Below are 18,970 nucleotides of genomic sequence, written 5' to 3'. Positions count from 1 at the left end.
CAGGCATCCAAGTGCAGCTCATTTCTCTTTGCATTGTGATACATCAGATTCTCCCAAACTGTTCACATAGCTTACAATGAAATTTCATACTGAAATCACCAATGAAATCTGACAACAACTGTGCAATAATTGTTAATTATTTTGCTGAAATAGCGTTATAAAAAGCTTATTTCAGCCAGTGCACAGTCCTTTGTGCACGTCTCAGAATGCTGTTTCTAAAACAACCAAAACTTCTAACGACAGATGCGGTGATGCACTGACTTCACGGATCAGCGATTGGCTATTTTATTTAGAAGGTGGGGCTTCTTGTGATTTTTTCCCCCATTCAAAACTATTCAAGTGACACTTCTTGGATATTCTATATATATGGCATCCTTTAGCATGCCCCTCCAACTGTCAGTGTTCAATTCTGAATAAGACGCCTACTTTACTACATCCAATCAAAAACAAGCCACGCCCTCCAGTTTCCTCTTTTAGCATTCTGTTTCTCTCGGAAGTATGTCACAATACGGAAGTAAAATCGGAGTAAAAATTAAGTGAAAACTTCTGGTTCACACAGATTTTAACTAACCCGTTGGCCACCACTGAATTCTGAAATAAGAAGACCATTACTGGAATTAATTCTTTGTGACTGAAGAAAGAAAGAAAGGTCTTGGATGACATGGGGTTGAGTAAATTGCCAGGAAATCTTCTTGAAGTACAGGAACTACTCCTTTAAGGCACAGCTTAATGTTCAACAGCCATTTTTTCACAGTATCTTTAAATCAAAACAGCTTTATATATCTTAAAAAAAAATGGCCAGTGAGATATATCTTATATCGTATAGATATATCTTATCTCACTGGCCCTTTTGATCAGTAGTGTGTGTATATCGATACATATCGCAAATCAAGCAGATATTTCACCGGCGCTCAATTCGTTTTAGAAATGAACTTGCACGGCCATCACATCATTATCCTGCAGTTCCAGAACAATTAGTCACATGACATCAAGGTAATTGGCTTAATAAACTGGCAGCAGAGCATGCTGAAGAAAAGCAGAATAAAATGACTCTTTACGTCATACTTAATGTCTTTATATGAACTTCTGCTGAAAAAATAATAACACAGTTAACAAGTACCACAGCACAGGAGAGCTAAAGAGAGCTTACACCTCTACCAGTCACAGCTGTTAACACCTTTCTTCATGTTTACACAGGCAATGATGAGTTTTATAATACCATGTCATTTTCGCTCAACTGTTAGCTAATGTCCTTAGTGCATGCTCGTTTATATTATTAATATTACCTCTGTAGCTTCCAGAGAAACTCTCTGTTAGGGCTCCATGTGGAGTGAGCAGCCCACTTAGCTGTCATCCATTTTGTCCTCTCGAGCCCCTCTGACCAGCCCCGTTCATTCTGTTATATTCAGTACCGATAGTAAAATACTGTCCAGTATGGGCACGTGAAGTATGTTAAGCACACGGTTGTGTTTTCAATAACATGTGATGTACATATTCAGCTATTAGCCATGATAATATCTGATAGGCTCAGAGTCAGTTTAAAATATTATTTTAAAAGCAGCACACCTCTTGTCACAAAACAACACTCACAGAACAAAATTCTCACGTCAAAACGAAACAAAAAATACACCAACATGTTACAGCACAGGTTGTTCTTGCATCTTAAACCTTTACCGTCCTCTGACCAATTCAAAATAAAAACAAAGAGAGAAAAAGAAAAGAGAGAAAAATCTGCCATATTGGGCAAAGTGTGCAAGGCGCTCATGAGAAACGTAGATTTCAGTTGTAGTGCTTTCACAAAATAAGTTCAAATAAAGCCATGCAACAAATAAGAGGGATTTCGGGAAGGGGGGGGGGAGGTAAAAAATGCAAGGGATGGACTTCATATCCCAGAATGCCGTGGACAAAATCCTGAGGAACGGGGGAAGTGGGTGTGTCTCAGGTCTGGTCTAGCCATTCGGCGCGTTTTGGAGCTTTACAGGTGTGAATGTCGACGGACTCCTCGCAGTCTTTGCACTCCACGGCGCAGCACCACTTAAACTTACACTCGCACTTAGTGATGCGTTTTATGCGTGTGGTGTCGTAACCCCGCCCACAACACATGACCTCGCAGCCGTCGGTCCCCCGGGACGTCTTGTTACAGACCCGACCAGCAGTACCCAGTGAACCTAGAATGCGAAGAAGGAAAATGATTACCGGTTTTGCTCCAAGACCCAGATTTTAAATCGACCGTCAAGTGGTGACACACAATATACAGTTATATATTAAAACAATCTGTAAAATAACAAAAAAGGACTAGCAGCTCATTACTGGGACTTTCAAACTACAGGTAAAACCTGTAAAAATGAACATTTTATATATAAAGTATATTTATACATATTTTATGTGTGTACCTTCCAAAACAAAGGATTTTATAATGTATTAATAATCAAATTATTAAATCATTCAATATTTTAATTAAATTTTACAATGATATATTTATATTATGGGAAATTATATATTAATATGGGAAATTATATTTATTACTAAGGTTATGTATGCACCCACCTCTTTCATTATTAACTTTTTACTACATTCTTGCTACCATTTTTAAAAAATAATTATTCATTATTAGGCAAATAATAATGAATAATCATTTATTTAGTCAAATAAATTATATTAATATATTTAGTATTTGTATCTGCTTTACATTTCCATATTTATATACATGTTCTGTATATTAATGTTTGTTTCACTATTTCATATTGTTTTTGAATATAAGAAAACACAAGAAGGAATTAAAGAAGGAATTAAATCAATAAGAATATTAAAATTTGTAAAAGCATATTTCTTGCGATTAGTAAATTACAATAAAATATATGCTAAGAATCATTCCTCTTTTGACAGTTTGATTTTGTGAAAATGAGAAAATGTTAAGTCAGGATTACAAAGGCAATGTAGTCTGGGACACTAACAATGATGTCTGTAAACGATAATGACTCCAAATGAACAGATAAACTTTGATATAGATGCAGAAATACAAGTAAAGTATTTAAGTAAAGCTTAGCAAAGGTTCTTAATTGGCTTTGATGTATCCATAAAGACATCCACTGACATTTATGGAATATTTTCCTTGTACAAAAGTTTCTTTATAGTTTAAAAAAAGAGTTTGGTAACACTTTATTTTAAGGTCTCCTTGTTACACGCTACATGTATTTACTAATTATGCATTACATGTAACCCTATAAGAACACACTAATCCTAACCCTAACCATAAAGTAACTGCTTGTAGTTAATTAATATTGTTCATTACTTAAATGTATAAGTACAGTGCAACAAAGACACCTAAAAGGAGTGTAATCAAATGTTCTATAGACTACTCAAATGTTGTTAACACTAAGAAAAAAATGGTTATCTTGAGAACTGTTCACTGAAAGGTCAGTATCTTTGTTTTTAAAAGTGTACTCGATAACGTTCTTGTAACGTGGAAAGTAAGACCATACGTATTCAGTTTGGCGTTTTGGTGAGTCCGTATATGTTGTTGTTTTGCAAGGTTAAACACACAGTGGACAGTGATGGTCTCTCTTTAAAAAAAAAGTCTCTGCCTGCCCCGCTGCCATGAGAACCAGAGAGTGATGGTTGTGCTGGCAGCTTTGAAAGAATGGGATTTGAAAAATGAGCCTGTTGTATCCTTGGGGTGCAAATTCCACTGGGGTGGTGGTGCTGGTGGTGGTTAGGGGGTAAGCGCATTGACCCTCTGAAATCACTGAGCTGTGAGCTGTCTGTCTGACCCAAACACACACTGATGCATGAGCTGCAGTACTGATCACTGTCCAAGCCAGGTCACATGACACGCTTCCAGTAGGCATTCGTCTTAAGAAGGTCTTTTATAATCAGCTATATAATATATTTTACCGAATGCAAATTGAAGAATAGACCGACCTCGCTATTTCTGAGCCATCACCAGCTTAACATAGAATTTAGCAGATATTCTAGATGATGTACACGCAGAGGTGTGTGAGAGCATTAAGGATTAACAAAGCAAAAAAAAAATCCCATCCCACCTCCTCTGACCCCGTCAAAGCCTTGGTTGCCCTTTTTACCCTTAAGGTTTCTGGTTAAGTTTAGGGCAGGGCAGGTGTGAGAGTCAATTTACCTCAGATACCGAATCCTTACTTTCTCTGCACTCTCGAGTCATGTAAAAATGAAAATGGCTTACCACCACATGAATGGGGATCCAGTGAAGCCTGCGACAAGTGACTCATCTTATAAGTCTCGATAACTTAAACACTTTGCAGTCTCTCATAAACAGGATATTCCGAGGAACTGATATTATATTCTGGCTTTTCACCCGTCAGACGAGCATTCACGAGTTCTGACGTCTTGTATGATCTAATTCTGAGAAAACCATGTCGAGGTTTTGACATTAATTTTGTTAATAGTCAGTGAGTCAGGGGCAGCAGAGTTAACTATTTGTGTCATTAGTAATACATGAGTCACTGAATAGTTCAGCGCTACTTGCCTTATTACCAAATGAGTTTACACTGCTTGAAAAACTTTGCTGTACTGATATTCTTTAAACATTCAGGCTTAGTTTATTTTCTAAAGTCTTTAACCCTAATTGTTAAACACTTGGACAATTAATTCAACCCGAACAGCTTAACATTCAGACTTTGTGATGCAGAAACTGTCAGCCCTAAAGGTCCTTACACAACGGGTCCAAAATTTTGATATGCATTTTTGTTATTTTTCATATTTGTGATCTTTTCCTATCAAAATGCTTGGTATGCTTGGTCTTTTTTATGACAGACGAATGGTTCTGAGGCAGTGTGTCAACATGACTGACACAAAGTGAAATCATATTTATCTTTTAACTTTAAAAAGTAAAATTTCGGATTCGGTGAGCAATGACCTTAAACGTGGTATATTTGATTCGGCTGTAAACTTTGTGCTTTTTAAGAAAAAATAATGAATGTGGGAATGTAAAACTTTTAAAACTCTGTCAGTGCCTTGCAAATAGTGATCATTTCTTCAGGTAAATTATATTTCGTTATTTTGCGTTTCTCTTTCTTACCTGCAGCTTTGTCCATGACGCAGTAATCAGGTGAGTTTTCGAAGTACACCAGGTCATTTTTTGTGGCTTTCCTGAAGTCTTTATTGGCTACTGTGAACCCTGTCCCATCTTGGTTCATGGTGACCTCGATAGCTCCGTTGTATTTCTTGCGGAGGTAATCTCCTGTTTTACGGAAATCCGACATTGCCAACCAGCAGGTTCTCAGAGTGCACGACCCACTGACTCCGTGACATTTACACTCCAGCTTCATAAACCGCTTTACAGCCTATAAAACAGAAACCAAGAAAACATCCCTTGTAGAAATTATACAAACATATCCCACTTTGCCAAGAATAGCTGCAGAATGTAAACAGAGATTTACAGGAACATTGTCATGGAACTGCGTCAATGTGTGAGAATTTAATATCTGTATAAATATCCGTAATAAGAGTTTCATTTGAAATGAGATTTCGTAAGGCTTCTCGACCACACGGGTAGAGTTACATTATCTTAAAGGTACATAACCTTACCATTCTCCCGCAGCGGTTGTTATGAAGGTTCATGAGTGCTCGTGCGTCTTTCACAGTTCGCTCTTTTGCGTCTACGAAGGCTTTGGCGAACTTTATCCCATAGTTGATGTTATCACTGCAGCCACCCCAGTCAAACTCTCCTCGTTCGTCGCTGGCCCGGCCGCGCTTGTGGGGGTCACAGTTACACATCTTTAGCTCCCCCTGACTGCAGGCGCGGGTGATGGCGAAAACCACTCCTGCTGAGGATATTGCGTACACGAACGCTGCCTCACGACTGCCTGCGAAAACAAGAATCATGAAGCTACAACAAACACAAGCAGGTCCTTTATCAGACGCTCACAAACACTTAATTACACCCTCTTCTCTCGTATAATCTTTTCTGATTTGTCCGTTAGAGACCTGCCCATAGAGGCACGACTGGCCCCAGTGTGAGTGTTTTGTTTAAATATTAGTACAGGCCTAATCCCTCCAGGGTGGGCCATTCTCTGCTAGGATAAATTGTTTAAAGGCTAGCAGTCTGATAGTGAACTGCCACAGTTATTTTCTAACCCTAACCTGGTATTGCTAAGCGTCCTGCATGTTTGGACTTATGTCACTCACACTGAATCTTTTATCCTGGCTGAATATAAGAGAGAGAGAGAAAAAAGTAAATAATCAATTCCTCTGTAAAATAATAGGTACTGCTTGTAAAAAAGTGGAGTGTCCCTTTAAGTAAAAACAGAGAATAGCTTATCATCCTCTGCATCATTTATTTTTTAACATCATATATGATATTTTCTCTCACACAGACATCTCTTATCTTATTATAATAAGTGAAAACATCTTTTTTCTGTCTTTTAGTTTCAAAACAGACTAATTCGCGGGGTAGTGCGAGATTACAGGCATCATTACGGTGTAAATTGAAGGGCAGGGGGAGGGGAGTCATGGTGATTCTAAGGGTCTGACGATGGAGAATCACCAATTCTACCGGGACACGCGATCACGATTTGTATGGCCAAGGGCCATGATTTATACCGAGGGGGCCCAGGAACCGAAGTGACGCCCCTGACAGCAATATTCCCTCATCACGTGGAAAACCTGCTGGCTGTCACACAGACGCGCAGCACACACAACATATCTCTGCATGAGAAACGTTTATTAGAGGGTGTGGTCTCAAGATCAAAGATGGAAGATTCAACATAACGCCAGCAGGGGTCACCCATACTTCATTAAATCAATAACTGACATTTAATTTAGCCGAAATGCATGATGCACAGAACAGTTTTATGCTGTATTATTGTTTATGTCGCTAACAGTGGTTGATAAGGGTGTTGCTCAGTGATACACTGAACTGTTGGGTGAAGCGGTCATGGTCGTGCTGTATCGTATATATGAAATGTTTCTGGAGCACCAAATCACCATGTTAGAACAATTTATGAAAGATCATGTGACACTGAATTTTATAATATATTAAAATAGTGTATTTCACATTATTGCTTATGCTTTTGAACCGTAGTGTTACATTTCTTCCATTTGTGTGGCAGGTATATGTTCCTATTACAGTAAAACGAGTTCTTATTATCACATTAAATTAATAATATGGCTTTATTAGGGGACATATGTTTTAAAGCCATTAGCTTTTATATTACATGAGAGACATGAAAAATTACATTTTAAAGCTTTAAATATATCTGCTAAATATGGAGTGAAAAATCCTGAAGTTCTATATTATAGTGTATATTAATAATTTCCACAGGAAAAAAAAAATAGTTTTAATGGAGTCTTTTATGTTTAGACCCCCTGCCCAGTTATCGCTCTTAAGCCATTTTCAGTTTCCTGTTGCATTTAAAATCTGTTTCAATGATCTGTGCTCATGTAGTGTGATGACATCTGGAGAATATCTATGTTCGAATCGCTCCATCACTCATACAGATAGATATTCTCTAAAGAAAAATAGATTTTTTTAATAGTACAGTTGCTGTTTATTGGAGAATCCTCTCTTGGCAACTGCTCCGATTCTAATTCCATTTCATAAACTGAATACGCACAGTGCTGCAAGAGTCTGTCCGGCTGCCAGAATCATCTCTCCAAACATTTACATCCACTATGCCTGTTTATGTGGTAAAGAGGCATAGAGAATGCTGGAGGGGTGATATTTTCACACAGGGATCTCTGGAACGCTGTATGAAAGCCAAACAGAAAGCACATTTACAGTGCAGATTTCTTGAGTAAACTTCAGGTTCGCACTGATTTAAATGATCCTGCGGGGGTTTTGTCTGTTTATCACACCTGGCCAGGGATTTGTGTGAATGTGGCTGGATTTTCCTGTGAGATATTTCATTAATGTCCCACAGTGATAAACAGCAATGGACGTGTCCAAGAGAATAACTGTTTAAAATATCATTATTCTGTTCTAATCCATACTCATGTTACTGTGGTGACATTACTGTATGACAGTCTAGGTTTTTGCTGTATGCAATATGTGCAAACAAATTGAGGAAATCATTTTTTTCAGTTTAAAAGATTCCTTATTATTATCAATTTTAAAACATCTATTTGCTGCTTAATAATTTTGCAGAAACCATGATACATTACTATTAAAAATGTAAAAATTATAATACTTTTATTCAGAAAAGATACATTAAATTGACTAAAAGTGTCAGTGACGACATTACAATGCTACAAAATATTATTTTATGTAAATATTATTATTAGAATTATTTCAAATAAATGCTCTTTTTGTTCATCAAGGTTTCCTGAAAAAATATATTCTGGCTTCCACAAAACCTAACAAACTGAAAAAAATGTTTTAAACCTTCATAATAAGAAGAATAAGAAGAACTGAGCACCAATAAAAGCTTAGCACTAAATCAGCATATCACAATGATCTCTGCAGTATTACTGTTTTTTTATATATAAAATAAACTAAAGCCTTGCTAAGCACAAAAATAATTGAAAAAAAGTCAGAATTATTGCTTTGATTGGTATTGCCTCCAAAACACACACTGACACATTTCCAGCACTCACTGCGCTGTATGACTCTCCCAAAAACGGTATGGTCTCTGTCCAGGGCGCTGCAGTTCCAGCGGTGATGACGGAACTGATGCTGGCACTCTCGAATCCACTCCTTAGCCCCGCCTCCAATCGACTGCATGATGTCTGGATACTTCTGACACAACTGCCTCTGTTTATTCACCAGCCCGGGAATGTTGTCACAGATCACACGGGCACCGAGGGCTCCAATGTACCTGAAACACAGACGCAAACACAGGCGCTTAAAACCTGAATTGCTACAATCAATCCCAGCAGTTGGTACTCCGCGAGCAAATGTCATTACAAAAGTGCTGAATCGGTAAACATTCGGTGATTACGCATTGTCCGATGCCAAAGAATCTGATGATTGAGTCTGATCATTCCCAGAATCTTACCACTCATTAGTGGAATTTCAGAGGGAAGTTTGGCAAACTGACATTTGTCATAAACAGACATTCACAAACCAACCATTATTTATGATTTATTTGAAGGCAATTGCATAATAAGTGCAACATCAACAGATTTGGAATATGTTTTTGAGCCCTAGATGATAACCTTGTATTTTGAGGCAAAACCTTTAGTTTTTAGGCGGTCTGAAGTATTATGCATTGGCTCCACTATCTTTTGATGTCATATTTGATTCTACTTAATCCAATCAGCTAATCAGAACGAATTCCACCTCTGTATAGTTTTCATTTCCCTTCTGATTGTTTCAATCCATCAAAGCTCGACAGAACAACAGAAACTGACATAAATCCTTCTTTTTCTCATGCACACCCAAACCGTATCGCACCAAGCCTGGTCTCAGCCATCACACAAACACTCTCACTCATGTCAGACTCAAAGGAGGATTCAGTTCTGAATATTTCAGTCTGCCAAGATGAGCATTTCTTAATGAGAAGTGAAGGTTTTACCTTTCGAAAAAAAGAAATGTTTGTGAATGCTGATCAACCTTTTTATTATGGCTGTGTTCCTCCCATTCCGCTGCCTCATTTGACTGTGATTATAGGGCTTTATCGTCCCCTGAGCTTTGTGTTCGATAGAGTTTAGAAACACTCACACACCAGGCTGGTCACACACTGTGGTGGTTTGCAGGTTGGCTTTACCAGCAGCAGTAAATCATTATCCACAGGACCACAACCACATGCTGTAAAAACACAGTAAAATCTGCTCTCATTTACACTGCGTGTCTCTGTATATGTAGTCAGGCTTGACTGAATAAAGAATGTAAAAATAGTGGATAAAAACTCCTCTCCTCCCTATTTCTCTCTGGATCACCCCATCTTTGTCTTGCTTAACATTGGCATAATCACATTTTCTGCTTTAGACAGGAAAGCGAGTTAGGAAAAACAATTCTCAGGTCCGTTTGACCGGCGAACAAAATCAATATTAGCATATTCTATTATATCGATTATACTTTTCATCTGAATCACAGTCCTGAAGTTTCCAGGGGTCTGCGGTTCTGGATGGATGATTCGCGAATAGCTTAAATGCACATGTGCCATAAAGTTTGCCATCTTTATGTAGGCAGATTGCAATTCGGTTGGACTATTGCAAAACTAGCTTGTGGGCTGTTTAGAAATGCATTGATAAATTAAACAAATTCAAATTAATGTAATTTTTAACTACAAAAGTTTGTTTACAAATTTGAAGGCCAAAGGTCTTAGATAGATAGATAGATAGATAGATAGATAGATAGATAGATAGATAGATAGATAGATAGATAGATAGATAGATAGATAGATAGATAGACTAATTAAAATTCCAATTCAGCATTCTGTGGGGTGTTTCCAATTTTCAGTTCTGAATATCGTCCAACCCTGGAACAAAAGGTCAAAGATGAAGTTCACTTCAAAGGACACACACACACACACACACACACACCTTTCTGTCTGTGTGGAAGTCCAGGCAGGCTTACGTCTGGCTTCATCTGTGTGTGTGTGTGTGCCTGTGAAATAAGCTCACTAGTTTGAGACGCTAACAGGCCGCCCAGTAGCTTAAGAGGATTCCTGCTCTGTCTGCTTAAAGTGATGGATGAGCAGATCAGAGAGAGAGAGAAAGAGGAGCGATAGATCCCTTTCTCTCTGGCTCTGGTGAGTGCCTCACATTGGAAATGTCAGCCTGACTTATTACACCACAATAGTGACAAAGGACTTGCTTTCCTCTCGTTTCTTTCTTTCCCAGTTTCACGAACACCAAACTTAACACGAAACCAGTAATGAATGTATATAATCTTTAACAGAGACCGCTACAGCACATGGATGTTTAATACTCGGTATAATAAGCAAAACGTTAACTTTCGTCGTCTTAATCACGCGCACAACCACATGCACATGCATAAAACCCAAACACTCCCCAACTACATTTACAGTAGATGTGAGCAATGGGCATGTGGCTGGTTTCTACACGATTGTTCAGGCTCATTACACCGTAGTCACCAGCTAAATGTGTGTGTGCCTGTGTATCCAAGCAGGAGGCCTGACACATATTGCAGTTATTTCATTTATTCCTCTGTTATTGGCTGGCACGACACCTCAAGCACACCATGAAAACCCGACCCATAACTCCGATATAATGATGTGCAGGGCCTGTTACTATACATAAGCACAAGCTCTGGGGAAAATCCCATCCCTCGTGAGACTTTTTTGAGGGGGAGAAGCGCGTGATTTGTGCGTTTCTAGAATAATTGCGTTTTAAATGCCAATATCTTGAGCCGCGAAGCTGGGTTCCTACACCGAGCGCGACATGTGTGTTCGTTTTAGCGTGTTCTTGAGTCGACTGCCATCTCCCGACCTCTGTGAGCCCACCGCCAGGGTGCGAATTACGGGGAGTTTGGGGGGTCCGAGACCCATAATTAAGGCTCGAACCTCCCCAAAGGAAATAAAAACATAAGGTTGGGGGTCTCGAAACTATGTATTCTTTCACATAAGTATGGGTCTATACATATTTCAACAGGGTTTTCAAACGAAAAATGGTGTTTTGGTAACCACAAAAGTTAGACTGCAAGTTTTTCAGACCGCGCTAAACAGACGCTCACAACAAACAGAGGTCGCGTTCGCCTGAGGAGATAACCATAGCAACAGATGCCCGAGCGCTTTCCATCACGATCCATAGGGACAAAATATGAATAGCCTATATATATATTTTTTTTACATATAATAAGTAAATAATAAAAAGAGTTTTCCTTGAAGCGTAGTTTGCGTTTAAGTCGGCCAACTGCTAGGGGCGCGAAACATTCGGCTGCGCGAGACTAACATCAACATATTTCGCTGACAGAAATTGCTTTAAAAGTCAAATACCCCGAAACCAGCCCTACGCTTTAAATTATTTACCATTAAAACGCAGATATTATTGAAAACGCCGCTCCCGGGTTTTAAACCTCTGTTTTTCATTAACCTCTCCTCCGCGTGTTTTAAGAGAAAAAAGTACAATGCAAACTACATACCTCAATTAAACGCAAACCACCGTTGTTCGAAACCGAACTAAATGAGATCTGGAATAATTGTACCTAATAATAAACATCTGCAAATGTTCAGTCTCCCAGCTGACAGCAGCTCAGCCACCGCGAGCGGAAGAAAAACGCCCGGCTTCCGCGCGCGGGTGTGCGCCGGGATGCTGGAAGCTACTCACCACCAAGACGAGTCCACGCGCGGCGTGAGGATGAGCAGGAGAAACAGCAGCGCGCAACACAACCGCGAGGACGCACGGGGACCGTAGGATGAGCCCGCGCCCTTTCTGATTATATGTCTTAATCCTGAGCCTCCGGGAGCGGCGGTGGATCTGTGGAGAATCCGGGGCGACCCAAGAACTTTACCGCAGCCAAACATAGTTGAGCGTGTCCTCCGGCGGTGACAAGAAAACGCGATTGTGTATCGTAGGGAACCGGTGTAAAGACCGTTTAGGTATGCGGGGACCTGCTGGTCTCGGGATTGCTGATAGCTGGACAGATGTAGAGCTCCGTGCGGACGATACACGGACGGATATCATGTATCTGCCCGGATATTAGCGTGTGCCATATAAAAGTATTCCCCGAAATCTGGCAACCGCAGCAGAAATAATCCAAGCCAGACGGCAGGTTCAGAGAGCGCTTTCTTTTCTTTTTTCACCTCCTCTCGAGAACAGATGAAGTCTCGGTGAGGTGCAATTTGATCAGAAAGAGTGCCAACTTTTCCACTTTTTCTCTCCACGTTTTGCGTTCAGGCAGGGCTGTGAAACACGCGCCTCTCCGTTTTTCCATTGGAGTCTGCGAGCGCTGATAGCAGACTGCACGAGATAAACCGGGGCGATGAACTGTGCGAACTGCAGACCGAAGGGGTGGGCGACGGGGGGGGAGAGAGAGAGAGAGAGAGAGGGGCGATAGGAATGTTGACAGCCCGCCGTCTCTCCGATCTTATTGGGTAGAGCTCTCAGAGACCGGAGCCCGGGGGAAGCTTAAGCTCGCGCGGGATCTGCGCCGTTCCCTGGTCAGCGGAGCCGCGCGCCACGCTCCTTTCACCTGCTGAACGAGACGCGGCATCTTCATTTCATTCTGGAGTTCACGCTCACACTTTTTACAAACACAAAAATAATAGGGAGTGGGGACTTATTTGTTTAACATTGTAGTGAGTTAAAACGGTGTTGATGCCACAGTGACAGATATTCGCCGGTCTGATACGCCGGACACGAGCAGATCGCGCTACTGATACGCGGAGATTGATTTATCAGCGTGCATATAATACGCAGTTTTCACGTGCATATGATACGCATCTTGCCCACAACCCTAATCCTGACCGTTGCGCATCTGCGTATGCTACTTCACGTCACATGCAATTGGAAACCCAGTGATCGCTACATCAAAAAATAAAACACTTCTTACACTCGCATATATTTGAACGCGATCGAGCATGCAGCAGTTGCGAGGCCTTCATCGTCCGGAGAGATGCGCGTGTCTGAATACACAAGCTCGTGTTTACAGATAAGGCTCTAGAGCTCGCACGAGTGCTGCTGTGTATAAACATTCCCGGCTTCAAAACATCGCATAGCTGCCTGTTGCATGTCTCTCTAGATTAAGCCAAGCCGTTCTCTTCATTAATGCTACGGGCAGGAAATCTAATCTGACAACAGTCTATTTCGCCTGACATAATTATCGCACCATCCTAGATTTACAAGGCCGCAGCTGCACTGCGTGTGAGATAGGCAAGCACGAAATATAAAGCGAACACAGTAGCAGCTAAAGCTCTGTTTGAGGGATCCGCGACACCCAAGACTGCACTTCTGTAACACTTCACTGAGCACTTGAAAGTGAACTGACGCAGAAATAGGCCCAAATCCCTGTTGGAATTGAAACTATTAGAGTTAACTGCACTTTCCACCAGGGATTAAATGAACAATTATGTTTGGCTGTAAATCCCAAATTAGGCTAATCCTGAAATTTTCATTTGTACTTAAACTTTAGCCCCTTAGACGCTTTTGTCCACCTAAAGCTTCCATGGTTTATATAGTCTGCGAAACAGAGGCCTATCCACTAAAAGGTGGAGGAGAACGTGTCAGTTTAGCTAATTTGACAGTCTGTTCAATTCATTTTTACTCCAGAAGCTGTAGATGCATTCTTACTAAACCTATTTGCTTTATACTCCAAAGGCCTCTTTTGGAGTTTTCAAACCGAGAAAGTGTATAAAATAATTCAATACGTCTGATCTACAGATTTCTGGTTGAGTACACCTGATAAAAACTGTTTCCAGCATCTTCTGCATATTTGACTCCTTTCCAACAATGATTGTATGATTTTGAGATTCATCTTTTCACACCGGGGTCAACTGAGGGACTCATACCCAACTATTTCGAAAGGTTAAAACATGTACTTATGCTTAAAAAACACACACACACACACACACAATACATTAAAATGCAGAAGGTTGACAATTTGCATATTCCGCAAGCAGTATGTGAACGTAAATTAGAGCGGTACAAATTAACAAGCGCATTGCTGTGATACTGAACATTTGAGGTTTGGCCGCATGCAGAATGCCATAACTCCATATATGAGATCAGCTCACAGTCATACTGTGTGTGTGTGTGTGTGTGTGTGTGGCTCTCTATAATAGAGTGTGTGTGTGTGTGGCTCTCTATCTGACTGCTCTATAATAGACAGAACACACACTCAAGGTGACCACGGGGTACAGGAACACCTGAGAGAATGAGCTCACGGTTTATTTCTGTACCTGTGTGTGAATCTGAACCTGTGTTTGTGTGACAGGTCTTAACTCTTCAGTGTCGTCAGGTTTGGCTGGGTTTCAGGAATGAGGACATTGTGAGTGTCCTCCTGCCGGCCTGCTTAGAAGTCCACCGCTGGCTATTTTAGAAAGGGGCTCTGGGAAACACTCACCTGATTATAAAACCTCTTCTAACCGTTTAAGTTCTTTTAATTCTGTAGTGCTCTGAAAATGGTTGTAAATTCTGACCTAAGCTTGCGTGAAAGCGCATGCATACGAAGAGTACGTTATGAACACCTGCTCTACCCTAGTGTTTAACTCATTAAATGGCACTTTCCACAAACAGGGGTACAATTTGCTGTCCCTCACACACTCTCTCTTTCAAAAAAAAAAAAAAAAAAAAAAAAAAGCTGTAACTGGTTTGGAACCCTTTGAAAAAGTTCTCTTTCTATGTATAAAGTACTAATATACATTTAAAGTGCTAATACAGTATGCATCATCTAAGACAAAATGACAGAATGTTTCAAATACTATTTTTGATTAATACAAGTTATACAAGTTACAAGCACAAGTACAAGTTATATTTTTACTAAGACTTTTTAATAAACCGTTATAACTGTTTACAAGTAAATTCATCGTTTAGTTTTTTTGTATTTGTTAGACTCAGTTACCAAGAAAGAAAAAAAATAAGAAAAATTTAATTATTTTAGTCACTTGTGGAAAATATAATTGATGAAGTCTCCTCTATTTCATTTCTATTAAAAGCTAACAAATACAGGTTTTACAGCTTTAATTTTTTACAAGACTGCAACTCTGTATGAATATGAAAATGTATAAATAATAAAAATGGCTTTAGACCTTCATGACAATTTGTTGAAAATAACAATTTTCCCTATTTTGTACTCTTTGGACAATTTTAAATATATTGACTGATTTGGTACTTATACAGACCCGATATCAGCACTCTTCTCCCAATTAACACATCGCCCCGTTACCATTTACATCTATTCTACTGATTCCGTAGATTCTACAGATATTTCTTACAAAATCAGCACAGAAAACCTTACAGAATGTGAAGCTATCATATATGAAACTGCTGATTTTGGAAGTTATAATGCTGAAGTTTTATAGTTCTGTACATTGTCACATTGCAACAAAAAACCAAAACTGTCCCTGTGAGAATATGAACCCATCAGCACAGTTTTTTTTTTTTTAACTAACGCTGATAAAGCACACGACTCATAGTCACGAGGACATCAGAGAGCTCTTTACCAATACTGCATCGATCTCCACGTAAACGCAAAACAACACCCCGTTTTGATGTCTGTGCACAATTCTAATATGTTTGTGAATCATTTCAATAGCTGAATCCTGAGCTTCTGACTTGAGTGATCTACAGTCAGACTGGCTGCCGTACGAAACCACAGAAGACGGAGGCGGCTAGTGCCGTGGATGAGTAGAGCGCAAGTGACAATTAACATTAATCAGCGTGTATTCGTGAGCATTACTCTAAAACAAAGTAAAGGTCAATAAGAATAAAGCATCTAAATATACCTCCTCTGGAAAGAGAGAAAGAAAGCGTGCGCGAGAGAGAGAGAGAGAGAGACCGCACCATGCTGTCATCTGTCTCAGACTTTACACTAATTTATGGTCTTGTATTTTTGGATGTTCTGACAGCATGATGGAATCTATTCACATTCAGACACTCTGATGTGACTCTCTGAATCTAAATCTCTTTCCAGCTACTGTGCACAAATACATACACTCTCTCACCCAAAAACACTTGTCGCGTATCATTCAGTTGCTTGAGAAATCACATTGAGATAGAATATATTGTTTTTTTTTCTAAATATGTTGTAATAAAATCACAATTTCATCGATGTATGGCCGTTTAATAGTAAATAGAGTCATTTAAATAGAGTGAATTAGCGCGATTTTATTACTGGCTTATAAAAGGTGTTGACAAAACGATTTCAGTTGTTTCAGTAATTTGGTAGACTGTGTGTATGTGCGTGTCGGACAGGATACAGCTCAGCACTGGGAGCCGCAGATGAGGAAATGATGCAGGAGAGACTCTCTGTCTCTTTCTCTTTCCCCGTCTGTCTCTGAGTCACGCAGCGAGGGTCACATGTCATGACGCATCACCATTTGAGCATTATCTGTCCTCTGCTGCTTTCTGACCTTAGACTAGCTGCTGCAAAAAAGGTGACCAACATTTACATCAAGCACACGCACACGCACAGGATCTGACTAGGCAGGAGAACACACAGCCTAAAATAAGTTCCCATCTCCAGACTGGGCCCCTCACTGTCTGCATCACTGTCTGTCTGCTGAGAGGAGAACAGACGCATATAGAGGGAGTGTCAGTGCTTTATATTGCACCTCCTCTCCTCTCCTCCTCTGTGGTTAATGTGAGGAAATCTCTCTCTCTCTCTCTCTCTCTCTGGCACGTCGCCATCCTGCTCAACCAGATTAATGTGTTTATAACTAATTCAGCAATTTCAGTAAACAAGTCCTGGCGCAACCTCTCTCGCTCTCTGTCTCTATTTGTATCCCTTCTATCTTCACTTTTCCTCGCAAGAGCATTACCTATATATAGTAATAAATGTGAAAAAAAGTAATAAATAAATATTAGAGAATAAAAAATATTCATATTTTAGTTGTGCAAAAAAAAAAAAAAATCTTAACCATTTTGGTTTTTTTGTGGTGTAAAATCTCTGAACACTATTAAAATTATTATACTTTTATACACTATTATATTATGGTTTTAGAGAATATATATCTCAAATTAAATTAAATTAAATTACCAAATCAGATAATTATCTGAACACGCTCCTCCCGATCATGAAGTGACAGTAGAGTTTTATTTCAAATAAATCATAAAATATGCACCATATGGCAATAGTGACACTAAAACACAGGTGCAATATGTAAACCCTGGCATATTTTTATTATATTGATTTAGGTATGTATTGCTGTTTTTTTAAATTACTTAAATATCTAGGGACTGTTGAAAAAAGTTGGAAATATGCCCTATAAATCCAACCCTAAACCTGCCCGATAGTGTTAACAAACTGAAAAAAAACACATTTGTTGGTGCAAATTTCACCTTTCTTTTATGCAGATTTGAATCTCATTTACATGGGTCCTCGCCTCTCTAGTTGACCTCTACTCTGTGAATAAACCTACCGTCTGTGAAAACCCATAGATATAAAGCTGAGTATGTGTGACACTAACCTTCAAAAGCATCATTTTTCATATATCCCAGCATATTAATATTGTTTTGAAGTCATGATGTTCTTCAGGTAATTGTGCAAAAATTAGGTTTCATTAATCGAAATAAAGAAATATTTGTGTGAAAAAGAATAAAAGGAGTCTGAGTTTTACTGCCTCTAGTGTTATTTTGCAAATGCAGTAATATGTACTTGGTACGTATATCGTATCTCGCTAAAAAGTGCACACAGGTACGTTCATGCCATGAGACCAAGTAGAGGTCTGCGTCAAGGTATGTTTCAACCTAATTATGCTATAATTCAATAAAAAAACCAATAGTAGCATTTTTTGTGTGTGTATAAAATAGTATATCTATCTATCTGGCTATTTATCTACCTGTCTATCTGGTCATGTGCCAAAATGATTATTGTCATATAATCTCTCTTTTGTTTGTGGCAGATAACTCACTGCCACGGTGGTGTATACACGTGGATCTGTTACACGCAGACCACCTTACAGCACAGCAGGAAGAAACAGCCCCAGTGATCTGTATAAGATCACATCTGCTCATTCGCTGCTCATGTCCAACATGTCACAGTGCCTCATGGTGTATAATGTGTGTGTGTGAGTTAATGTGTCTTCGTCAGCAGTGCTGTCAGCTCTGTGCAGGGTCAGTGTGTTGATGTGTCTGTGAATGTGCCTCACTTTCCCTTTCCGCCTCTCACTCGCTCACTCTTTCGCACGGTGCGGGCCGGTTTGTTGAAGCGGAGCTGTTTATTTAGCAGAATTTGCTCTCATCTCTTGCACTACATGAGGATACTGAATTCCAAACCGCTGCAGAGTCATGTGACGGCCCCCGTTTTTAACTGAGGTGCGTACATGTGGACCGGATGTCAGATGATTTTGAATCCGGAGTGAAGTTAGATGAAGGCTTCGTTCACACTGCACCCAATTCCGATTTCTTTTCAAAACTGATCTTTAATAAGAATCAG

The 18,970-nt window shown here is 39.6% G+C and overlaps 1 protein-coding gene across 1 annotated transcript; it reads right to left on the bottom strand.

The window, feature by feature from the left end:
• Positions 1 to 1,065: 1,065 nt before the first annotated feature.
• wnt2bb (wingless-type MMTV integration site family, member 2Bb) lies at positions 1,066 to 12,840 on the bottom strand. The gene is made up of 5 exons (XM_043246208.1): positions 12,205 to 12,840; positions 8,569 to 8,789; positions 5,563 to 5,840; positions 5,054 to 5,318; positions 1,066 to 2,168 (listed from the first exon to the last, which is right to left on the bottom strand). The coding sequence occupies exons 1-5, from the start codon at positions 12,399 to 12,401 to the stop codon at positions 1,939 to 1,941; spliced, it is 1,191 nt and encodes a 396-aa protein (XP_043102143.1). The 5' UTR covers positions 12,402 to 12,840; the 3' UTR covers positions 1,066 to 1,938.
• Positions 12,841 to 18,970: the final 6,130 nt, after the last annotated feature.

The sequence above is a fragment of the Puntigrus tetrazona genome, chromosome 8 (assembly GCF_018831695.1).
Source record: "Puntigrus tetrazona isolate hp1 chromosome 8, ASM1883169v1, whole genome shotgun sequence".
NCBI classification, from domain to species: domain Eukaryota; kingdom Metazoa; phylum Chordata; class Actinopteri; order Cypriniformes; family Cyprinidae; genus Puntigrus; species Puntigrus tetrazona.
Note: the sequence above shows the minus strand (reverse complement) of the source record. Positions and strands in the feature narration are given on the sequence as shown.